This window comes from Palaemon carinicauda, unplaced genomic scaffold (genome assembly GCF_036898095.1).
Source record: "Palaemon carinicauda isolate YSFRI2023 unplaced genomic scaffold, ASM3689809v2 scaffold250, whole genome shotgun sequence".
Taxonomy (NCBI): domain Eukaryota; kingdom Metazoa; phylum Arthropoda; class Malacostraca; order Decapoda; family Palaemonidae; genus Palaemon; species Palaemon carinicauda.
The window spans coordinates 152,434-164,388 of NW_027170139.1; the positions used below are offsets into that span (position 1 = coordinate 152,434).

An 11,955-nucleotide genomic window follows, 5' to 3' on the forward strand; every position below is an offset into this window, starting at 1 on the left:
TATTTTTTTTTCTTTCTTTTAAATTGCTCTAACAGCCTTAATTTTTGTCATAGAGAGGTCAGGTTGGTCTCATTCTTTTGGAAAATGCTTGAAGTTTCTCATAAAGTTATCAAAAATATGCAAAATAATGTAAATAGCAGTTTTTTTGCAAGGACGTACCGGTACGTCCATGGTGGTAAAGGGATGAGTTTTGTGAAACGTACCAGTACGTCCATTGTGGGTAAAAAGGTTAATGCCCTGTTTGATTATAGTGCTGTCTTGTTACGTTCTCTAACTTTTTGGGAAGGGTATATTTTGATAGACGTGTATTTGTTTGTATGTCTGTTTGTGTGTTTGTGATTCTCATAACTCAAAAACTATTTTACCGAATCTCATAAAATTTGGTGAGGTGATTGACCTTAATCCAGGGGCAATTTGATTAGAATTTGGAAGCGATTGGACCATAGGTCAAGGTTAAGATCATGAATTATAAAAAATACCTTTTTGCTATATCATGGTCAATTTTTATCTGATTTGCATGAAACTAGTGCCGAAATGTGCATAATTCAGTTGCCTATCTTGTGATATACAATATGATATAGGCAAAGGTATGCACTCTACTGGGTGTCCATTCTAGTTTATATTTTATTTTGGTAAGCAAAATAATCGTTTTATTTTCTTGACAGAAAGCCTTGATGGTTTGAAGACCCATATGGAAGAATTGACAGCTAGTAAATCTCGCATACAGAAGAAATATGATGAATACTGCTGTCGGTGTTTAAAGTCAATAAGCTAAAAGTAAGTTCTTTTGTACTTGTAAGATTTTATTGTCTAGTTTTGAAAGCACTTCATTTTTCAATATTAAACTTACCCGGTGATCATATAGCTGTCAGCTCTGCTGCCCGACAGAAAAACCTAAGGACCAAATACGCCAGCGATCGCTATACAGGTGGGGGTGTACATCAACAGCGCCATCTGTCGCGCAGGTACTAAGTACTCCAATGTCAACAAAGAACCAATTTTCTCTCTGTCGTGCCACCGGCAAGACCTACTAATACGCTGTTGCTTTCTGGATTGATTTTCACGTTATTTGGTGAAGTATTCCTTTCCAGTTATTAGCTTTCGCTGTGCAGAGGTTGTTCTTCATATTTCCTTGCATTCTTTATTGAAGTTTTGGATTATTTGTTGACGACTTGGCTAGATTTTGAATTCCCCCTTTTGACTAATTCAAGATGTCTGACCCTTCTCAAGTTCCCAAGTACAGGAAGTGTAGCGCTAGGGACTGTTCTAGGCGTCTTCCGAAGGCCTCTATCGATCCTCACACCATTTGTTCCAATTGTAGGGGTAAAGCCTGTCAATTGGAAGATCGATGTGAGGAATGCGTTGGGCTTTCGGAATTCGATTTTCAAGAATTCCTGAAATATGCACGTAGGCTAGAGAGAGATAGAGTCAGGAGGAGTTCGTCTCGCTCAATTGATTTTTCCTCTCCCCATGCCCCTCAACCTATTCCTTCCCCTGTAGTGGTTGCTCCCGACCCCCCTACTAGCTCTCATCAACCTTCGATGGCAGATGTGTTGAGTGCCATCCAGACTCTGGGTGAGAGAGTCGAGTCATTGGCTAATGACCGGAATCAACTCATGGCTGACGTCAGAGAGTTGAAAGGTAAAAGTGCAGTGGGAAGTGAAGTGAGTGTCAGTGTTACGCATGAGGGTGCGTCTGTCCGTGCCTGTCGTCCTCCCAGTCCGGGACCTCTTGCAAGCTCCCAAGCCCAGGGGAGAAGCAATGTCGTACGACCAAAGGGTTCGACAGGCTTTAATCAGCGGACAGACGCTCCCTCCGTGGTTTCGGACGTATCTTGCTTAGATCGCCCCACCCACAAAAAGACGAGTGAGCCCGTTCATGTCTCGTCTGCGGAAGAGGTTTCTCGCCAGAAACGCTGGACCAAGGTCTCACGGCCTCTTAAACGCAAGGTCCCTTCCGAACGAATCCAACGGCCCAGGTGTAGCCACTGGGTCAGTTCGGACTCGCTGCAGTCCTCCGACGACTGCACACCTCCTAAGAGAGGCAAAGTGGTACCGCAACAGGCAGTAACTCCGTCTGTTGCCGCACAAGCTGCGGTAGACCCTAAGTGGTCTTGGCTACAGTCTATGCAGACGCAGTTAGCTTCCTTTATGCAGGAGTATCGGGCGGAGAAGGTTGACGCTGCACCCGTTAGCCTACTACCTCCCACGGTTGTGCGCCCAGTAGACGCTGAGGCTGCCTGCTCCCACACTCCAGCCGCGAGTGCTCCACCACCCATGCGCAGTCGACCCTGCCAGACGCATGTTGACGTTCGCCGACGCACGGAACCCTCCGTTGACGTTCGTGTGCTACCACAACAACAAGAGGGTGGAGTTAAGTTGCCGTGTTTTGATGCGGTGCGTCAGCCTCCGCAACCCACAGTGGTCTCCTCTATCCGTTCACTGTCAGGAGTAGACGCTTTGCGTCCCCAATCTGCTTTGGTTGTTGCCAGTTCCCAGACTGACCAGCAGTTCCATGACGGTGGGTCCAGTGCAGTCACGCATGCACCCGTGCTGCCGGACTCAGCCGATCAGTTGTTACCTACTCCTTTGCCGCTTCCTCCTCAACATTCAGACAACGGACTCTCTGATGATGACGACGCTGCTCACCTTGACGACCAACACTCGGACATCGATGAACCCAAGACCACGCCTCCCTCCTTAGACTTTAGGAAAGTGCTTGCGCTGTTCAAGGACCTCTATCCGGACCAGTTTGTGTCTGCAGCACCACGCTCACCTCCCTCTGAGTTCGCTTTAGGTATGCAGGCAGCAGCTCCTACCTTTACGAAGCTCGTACTCGCTCGCTCGTCCAAGAGAGCTTTAAGAGTGCTGGGAGAGTGGTTGCAGTCTAAAAAGCAACTTGGCAAGACTTCCTTCATGTTTCCCCCGGCCAAGCTTGCTTCCAGATCTAGCGTCTGGTACGCCACGGGAGAAGTTCTCGGCTTGGGAGTTCCTGCCTCTGCCCAGGGCGACTTCTCAAGTCTGGTAGACTCTCCCCGTAGGCTGGCTATGAGACGCTCCAAGATTTGCTGGACTCCTTCTGATATGGACCATCTTATGAAGGGAGTGTTCCGAGCATTCGAAGTCTTTAACTTCTTGGACTGGTGTTTGGGAGCGTTGAGCAGGAAGACCTCTCCTTCTGATAAGGAAACTTCCATGCTCATCATGTCCTGCATGGACAAAGCCATTCGGGATGGTTCTAGTGAGCTTGCGGCTTCTTTCGTGTCCGGGGTTCTCAAGAAGCGGGATCACCTTTGCTCCTTCTTGTCAGCTGGAGTCACTCCTTTTCAAAAGTCGGAACTTATGTTTGCTCCGTTCTCTAAGTGTCTCTTCCCTGAGGAGTTGATCAAGGAGATTGCCGCATCCTTGATCCAGAAAGATACCCATGACCTGGTTGCGTCATCCGCACGCAAAGCTGCCCCTTTGCCCCCCGTGCCTAGACCCAGGTTAGACACTCCAGCGTCTAGATTTATTCCGCCCTTTCGTGGCAGAGCCGCCAGCAGAGGAGGTGCTCGTGCCGAAGGTCAACGCGGGAGCAAGAAGAAGGGTTCCAAGTCCTTCAAAGGCAGAGTCTGACTGCCACCTTCTTCAGACAGCAGTGGGAGCCAGGCTCAAGAACTTCTGGCAAGCCTGGGAGAACAGGGGTGCAGACGCACAATCTGTGAAGTTACTCAGAGAGGGGTACAGGATTCCATTCTTGCGCAAGCCCCCTCTAGCAACAACTCCCATCGACCTCTCTCCCAGGTACAGAGAGGAGGACAAGAGACTAGCTATGCAGCAAGAGGTGTCTCTTCTTCTACAAAAGGGAGTGGTAGTCAAAGTCCGGGACCATCAATCCCCGGGCTTCTACAACCGTCTCTTCTTAGTGGCGAAGAAAACAGGCGGGTGGAGGCCGGTGCTAGACGTCAGTGCTCTGAATGTCTTTGTCACCAAGCAGACGTTCACCATGGAGACGACAAAGTCAGTGCTAGCATCGGTCAGGAAGGAAGACTGGATGGTCTCGTTAGACCTAAAGGACGCTTACTTTCACGTCCCCATCCACCCAGATTCCCAACCTTTTCTAAGGTTCGTTTTCGGGAAGGTGGTTTACCAGTTCCAAGCCCTGTGCTTTGGCCTAAGTACGGCACCCCTTGTTTTTACGAAACTGATGAGGAATATTGCCAAATTCCTGCATTTAGCAGACATCAGAGCCTCCCTCTATTTGGACGACTGGCTTCTAAGAGCTTCGTCAAGTCGTCGCTGTCTGGAGAATCTCAGGTGGACTCTGGATCTGACCAAGGAATTGGGTCTCCTGGTCAATATGGAAAAGTCCCAACTCATCCCAAACCATAGTGTACCTAGGTATGGAGATTCAGAGTCAAGCTTTTCGGGCTTTTCCGTCGGCCCCCAGAATCAGTCAAGCCCAAAGTTGCATCCAGAACATGCTACAGAAGAACCGATGTTCAGTCAGACAGTGGATGAGTCTGATAGGGACGCTTTCTTCACTAGAACAGTTCATCGCGTTAGGGAGACTCCACCTCCGTCCCCTTCAATTTCACTTAGCTGTTCACTGGCAAAAGGACAAGACGCTAGAAGCGGTCTCGGTTCCTGTTTCCGAGAAGATGAAGTCTGCCCTGACTTGGTGGAAGAACAACATTCTCCTCAGAGAGGGTCTGCCACTGGCAGTTCAGACCCCCAACCACATTCTCTTCTCGGACGCATCGGACACAGGCTGGGGTGCGACACTGGACGGTCGGGAATGCTCGGGCACGTGGAATCCGGATCAAAGATCTTTACACATCAACTGCAAGGAGCTACTGGCAGTTCATCTGGCCTTGAGAAGCTTCAAGTCCCTCCTTCTAGGCAAAGTGGTGGCGGTGAACTCCGACAACACCACAGCCTTGGCGTACATCTCCAAGCAAGGAGGGACTCATTCGAGGACGTTGTACGAGATCGCAAGGGACCTCCTCACCTGGTCAAGAGATCTAGACATCTCGCTAGTAACGAGATTCATTCAAGGCAACATGAATGTCATGGCAGACCGCCTCAGCCGGAAGGGTCAAGTCATCCCAACAGAGTGGACCCTTCACAAGAATGTATGCAAGAGACTATGGGCCCTGTGGGGTCAGCCTACCATAGATCTGTTTGCTACCTCGATGACCAAGAGACTCCCAGTCTATTGCTCTCCGATCCCGGACCCAGCAGCAGTTCACATAGATGCTTTTCTTCTGGATTGGTCCCATCTAGACCTGTATGCATTCCCCCCGTTCAAGATTGTCAACAGAGTACTGCAGAAGTTCGCCTCTCACGAAGGGACAAGGTTGACGTTGGTTGCTCCCCTCTGGCCCGCGAGAGAATGGTTCACCGAGGTACTGCAATGGCTAGTAGACGTTCCCAGAACACTTCCTCTAATAGTGGACCTTCTGCGTCAGCCGCACGTAAAGAAGTTACACCCAAGCCTCCACGCTCTTCGTCTGACTGCCTTCAGACTATCGAAAGACTCTCGAGAGCTAGAGGCTTTTCGAAGGAGGCAGCCAGAGCGATTACTAGAGCAAGGAGGACATCCACTCTTAAAGTCTATCAGTCGAAGTGGGAAGTCTTCCGAAGCTGGTGCAAGTCGACCTCAGTATCCTCAACCAGTACCTCTGTAACTCAGATAGCTGACTTCCTTTTATACCTAAGGAAAGAAAGGTCCCTTTCAGCTCCCACGATCAAGGGTTACAGAAGCATGTTGGCAGCAGTCTTCCGTCACAGAGGCTTAGATCTTTCCAACAACAAGGATCTACAGGACCTCCTTAAGTCTTTTGAGACCTCGAAGGAGCGTCGGTTGGCCACACCAGGTTGGAACTTAGACGTAGTACTAAGGTTCCTTATGTCAGAAAGGTTTGAACCACTTCAATCAGCCTCTTTGAAAGATCTCACTTTGAAGACCCTTTTCCTCGTCTGCTTGGCAACAGCTAAAAGAGTCGGTGAGATACACGCCTTCAGCAGGAACATTGGATTTACTTCTGAAACGGCTACATGTTCCTTACAGCTTGGTTTTTTAGCTAAAAACGAAATTCCTTCTCGTCCTTGGCCCAAATCGTTCGATATTCCAAGCCTGTCTAACCTGGTTGGAAATGAACGAGAAAGAGTCCTATGCCCTGTAAGAGCTCTTAAGTATTATTTAAGACGTACCAAACCATTAAGAGGACAGTCAGAGGCTTTATGGTGCGCTATTAAGAAACCTTCTTTACCTATGTCGAAGAATGCAGTTTCTTATTATATCAGGCTTTTGATTCGAGAAGCTCATTCCCATCTGAATGAGGAAGACCTTGCTTTGCTGAAGGTAAGGACACATGAAGTTAGGGCTGTCGCGACTTCAGTGGCCTTCAAACAAAATAGATCTCTGCAGAGTGTAATGGATGCAACCTATTGGAGAAGCAAGTCAGTGTTCGCATCATTTTACCTTAAAGATGTCCAGTCTCTTTACGAGAACTGCTACACCCTGGGACCATTCGTAGCAGCGAGTGCAGTAGTGGGTGAGGGCTCAACCACTACATTCCCATAATTCCATAACCTTTTTAATCTTTCTCTTGAAATGTTTTTATTGTTGTTTTTGGGTTGTACGGAAGGCTAAGAAGCCTTTCGCATCCTGGTTGATTTGGCGGGTGGTCAAATTCTTTTCTTGAGAAGCGCCTAGATTAGAGGTTTTGATGAGGTCCTTTAGTATGGGTTGCAGCCCTTCATACTTCAGCTCCTAGGAGTCGCTCAGCATCCTATGAGGATCGCGAGGCTCAGTAAGGAAGACGTACTTAAAAAGGCAGAGTAATTGTTCAAGTCGACTTCCTTACCAGGTACTTATTTATTTTATATTTGTTATTTTGAATAACTGATAAAATGAAATACCAAATACTTAGCTCTTAATGTTAACATATATTGCTGGTCTCTACCCACCCCCCTGGGTGTGAATCAGCTATATGATCACCGGGTAAGTTTAATATTGAAAAATGTTATTTTCATTAGTAAAATAAATTTTTTAATATACTTACCCGGTGATCATAATTTAAAGGACCCTCCCTTCCTCCCCAATAGAGACCCAGTGGACCGAGGAGAAAATTGGTTCTTTGTTGACATTGGAGTACTTAGTACCTGCGCGACAGATGGCGCTGTTGATGTACACCCCCACCTGTATAGCGATCGCTGGCGTATTTGGTCCTTAGGTTTTTCTGTCGGGCAGCAGAGCTGACAGCTATATGATCACCGGGTAAGTATATTCAAAAATTTATTTTACTAATGAAAATAACATATTTTCAATGGTACTGTATCTGTATTTTCATATATTTTGTTATATTTTCTTGAGATTATTGTGGATTTGATCATTATATATTTGTTATTAAATTAAAAAATTTTTCAAAGAAAAAACAAACACAATTGTCAGTTTTTACAGATTAATTTGAAAAATTTTGGGGTTTAGTAAAATAAGGTAGGTTACGGCATTTGCATTAACGAAGCTGAAAAAGATTGAAGTCATTTTTTGGGTATTTCCTAGAGATGAAAAAATAAGGGCCCATAAGCATTTGATATTCCATGTTTGTGTTTAACCCTTTTACCCCCAGGCTATTTGGAAATTTCCAACCCTTAACTCCCAGGGGGTTATTTTTTTTCCAGCACATTTTGCTGTATATTTTTTTTAAATTGCTCTAACAGCCTTAATTTTTGTCATAGAGAGGTCAGGTTGGTCTCATTCTCTTGGAAAATGCCTGAATTTTTTCAAAAAATTATGAAAAATATGAAAAAAAAAAAAATTTATAGCATTTTTTTGCAAGGAGGTACCGGTACGTCCATGGGGGTAAAGGGATGGCTTTTGTGAAACGTACCAGTACGTCCTTTGGGGGTAAAAGGGTTAAGGGATTTTTTAGAAATATTATGCACTGTAGAATGACATAAGGTATAGTTTCTCTCATGTATAGATACCTATTGTTAACCGAGAAAAAGTGAAATAGAGAAGAAATTCATATTTGATTCAGTTTACCATTAATGAGAACTTTCCAGGTTGCTGTGACCCAGCGCGAAGCAGAGTTGCAGCGGTTAAGACAACGGCTTCATCGGAGGTCTGTACAGCTGTACAACCAGTTCAGGGGGATGTCTCTCAGGTTATAGAACAGGTACAATACCATTCTTAATTGGAATGCATTTTTCCCATTTAGGTATTGGTAGTTATACAATTATCCTTCTAATTTCAGTGTGGCTAGATGTAAGGCATTGTATTCCATTATATGTAGACTGCATGAGGTGATAACGCAGGTGAAAAATTGAAAGTTGTTTAAATTTATTAATTCATTTGTTTTAGGGGATAAGATTTTACTTAACTGAATCTGTCACATTGTTGGCAAAGGATTAATCGGGTAAGTCATAGCCAAAGATGTTAAACATGCCCTAAGGTGATAGAAAATGGTAAGCTCCAGGACCATCTGGAATGATTAAGTACACATTTTTAACACAATTACTTATTGGTCACTCTTCGAGATGCAAGTCATTTCTTTAGAGAATACAATACAGTACTACTGTACATTAACAATTCATCTTCTCTCAAGGGGTTAACTACTGCACTGTAATTGTTCAGTGGCCACTTTTCTCTTGGTAAGGGTAGAAGAGACTCTTTAGCTATGGGAAGCAACTCTTCTAGGAGGACACTCCAAAATGAAACCATTGTTCTGTAGTCTTGGGTAGTGCCATATCCTCTGTACCTTGGTCTTCCACTGTCTTAGGATAGAGTTCTCTTGCTTGAGGGTATACTCGGGCACACTATTCTCTCCTATTTCTCTTAATCTTGTTTTGTTAAAGTTTTTTATAGTTTATATAGGAGATATTTATTTTTGTTACTCTTAAGATATTTTATTTGTCCTTGTTTCCTTTCCTCACTGGGCTATTTTCCCTGTTGGAGCCCCTGGGCTTATAGCATTCTGCTTTTCCAACTAGGATTGTAGCTTAGCAAAAAGTTTTTGAAAGATTCACCAACATTTTCAGTTAGAAACTTTTCTCAAAATATTGTTCTTAGACAAAATGTTGTAATTTTCATTTCTTTTGATATGGGCAAACAAATAATTTTTGACAAGGCAAACTCATAAGGGTGAGTGAGCTGGGTATATTCCTGGAATTCCATGCAACTTTTTCTCTGGTATATCTAGAAGTATTTATACCTTAGAAATGGTGCTATAAGGAGCATTTCATGGAGCGACACAGGTCCCTCGCCCAGAAATAGATTTTTCCTTTATCAAAATCCCTTTTTTACTACTAAAATAATATTCTCTTTTTGTATGGGAATGATGTTGACTTTTTCAGTTCAATTTTGGTTAGAATTCCAATTTTAGATCTAGGATTTTTGCTTTTTGTATGTGAATGATGTTGACTGTTTTTCAGTTCAACTTTGATGCAGCATTTCCTTCAATTAATAGTACGCAGGTACTTATTGCATTGTAATTCTTACATACATACATATACCAAGGCACTTCCCCCAATTTTGGGGGGTAGCCGACATCAAACAAATGAAACAAAAAAGGGGACGTCTCCTCTCTATGTTCCTCCCAGCCTGACAAGGGACTCAACCGGGTTCGGCTGGTACTGGCGGGGTGCCACAGCCCCCTGTGGCCGCGGGGCATAAAAACAATTAAAATAGAGCCAATGTATCCCTGCGTGTCGTAAGAGACGACTAAAAGGGACGGGACGAGGGGGCTGGGAACCCCCTCTCCTGTATTATAATCTTGTGAGACATCATTGTAATTCTTATATCAGAAAAATTATAGCGATGTTAGATGGTTGAAATATAAGGGCAATAACTCACAAGTTTTATAAAGCCAATTAGAATGCAGTAATAAGAGTCATGAAACTTGACATTGAAAAATGTACAGACTTGAAATGATAAAATCACAAAATGGCTGTGAAAATCACAATATAATATACGGTACACCTAGAGAAGGTATCTATAGATATACTCATCCTAAAGTTTAATATGGCCTTATTATAAGAACTTTGTTTAGAGTTGTAGACAAGTTTAGAGTTACTGTATTATCCCTTGTACCCCCAAAGGACGTACTGGTACGTTTCACAAAACTCATCCCTTCACCCCCATGGACGTACTGGTACGTCCTTGCAAAAAAACTGCTATTTGCATTTTTTTTGTATATTTTTGATAGCTTTATGAGAAACTTCAGGCATTTTCCAAAATAATGAGACCAACCTGACCTCTCCATGACAAAAATTAAGGCTTTCAGCTCAATCTAAAAAAAAAAAATATTGCAAAACGTGCTTGAAAAAGAAAAACGCCTTGGGGTTAAGGGTTGGAAAGTTCCAAATAGCATTGGGAGTAAAAGGGTTAATGCAGTTATTAACTAGAGTGACACAGTCAAGACCAAATTGGAACACTTATGTTGTGTACAGTACCGTAATGATTATCTGAAAATTTGTCAACTGATTAGTGGTGGAGGGTAGGTTCTCAAATGTTAATAGATAAGTTAATCGATAAATATTCTTATCATATATCATATTTCGCTTTAATTATAGTTATATGCAAGTAAATGACCAACCTAGTTTAACAAAGGAACAGGCACAAACATTATTTTCATGTAACTGGCTTATATTTACCCTTGCACCGGTAACCCAATCTAGTGAAGGTAGCTATTCCTGGTATCCCAGTGACCTGATATCTGTTCGGTGACTCCGTTCCTACCCGCCACACCATGAAGTGTCTCAACAGTGCACTGATAAGGGGTGTATGTATGAGAATGGCCACCTGTATGTATGAGGATGCCTTGCTAAGAATACGGCAGTGTAAGGAGGTTGCAGGGGGCATTAACCCCCCATTAGTTAAGTAGGTAAGCACATGGTCTGTAGGATAGGTTAGGGTGGGGGAGTTTAGGTTAGCTGGTGTCCATTTACTATGCACTTGGGAGGAACTGGCCGCTGATATACAAAGGCCCCTATGGTATAGTTAAATTGTACTGTCAACATGACAATGCGAGCTAATATCCAAGAAAATGGCCTAAAAATTACGTGAATAATGGTTTCTTCTCTTTATGTGCTATTCTCATTAATAATTTTCACAAAGCAGTTTTTGCTTGCAGATTTATGTAGTCCTAATAATTTCATTTTAATTTTTGTGTTCAAATCCCGTTTTGCTTGTACAGTGTTCAAAATTACTCTTAAAGCAAGGTACTATACAGTCCTACCGATGATCCAACACAGCTGATTAGATTTCACTTAATCGATATACAGTGAACCCTCGCTACTTCGCGGTTCGACCATCGCGGATTCACCACTTCGCGGATTTTTTTCATAACCCATATATATATACATATTGGTAATAACAAAATCAACATACTGTACTGAATAATCAATATAATCGATGCAAAAACTAACCTATACACAGATGTGTACAGTAAATGCGTTTGTTTCTTCATTATGATCAGAGAAACGTAAACAAAACATTGGTTGCCATTTTTTATCGTGCTTTTTGGCGTGTTTAGGAAACGCATGATATAAAATCGCCTTTAATATTTGTGCCTGTTTTAGTTTAGGGTACTGTAGTACATGCATTAAGTGTTCTGTACATTAAAGGATAGTTTGTTAACAGTACTACGTACAAGGGAAGGTTTTAAAAGTCTGAATATACGTGTTAAATAAATAGATAAATATGGTGTCACTACTTCGCGGATTTTCACCTATCGCGGCCGGGTCTGGAACCTATCTACCGCGATAAACGAGGGTTCACTGTAAGCTTCAAGGTGTAATTCACAAAATAATTTTTTTAATCCATTGGAAGATGCTTTAGGTTTAGAGAACTCCAGCATATCCAAAATCCTTAACCCTTTTACCCCTAACGCTGTTTGGAACTTTCCAACCCTTAACCCCCAAGCATTTTTTTTTTCAAGCACATTTTGCAATATATATATATTTTTTT

At 43.3% G+C, this 11,955-nt stretch overlaps 1 protein-coding gene across 50 annotated transcripts in view; it reads left to right on the plus strand.

Annotated features, from left to right (window-relative positions):
- LOC137636204 (ELKS/Rab6-interacting/CAST family member 1-like) overlaps nt 1-11,955 on the plus strand; it is a 114,785-nt gene that overhangs the window by 63,107 nt on the left and 39,723 nt on the right. For 6 of the 50 annotated variants that reach the window (XR_011042988.1, XR_011042990.1, XR_011042992.1 and 3 more), the window contains 2 exons: nt 666-777; nt 8,052-8,164. The exons of 36 other annotated variants lie outside the window; for them this stretch is intronic. Coding sequence is in view for 5 of the 14 variants with exons in the window: in XM_068368640.1 (XP_068224741.1) it covers nt 666-775 (110 nt within the window). In the remaining 9 variants the exon portion in view is untranslated. The remainder of the gene's footprint in view (nt 1-665; nt 778-8,051; nt 8,165-11,955) is intronic. 8 more of the 50 variants (XR_011042989.1, XR_011042995.1, XR_011042993.1 and 5 more) reach the window with 3 other exon arrangements.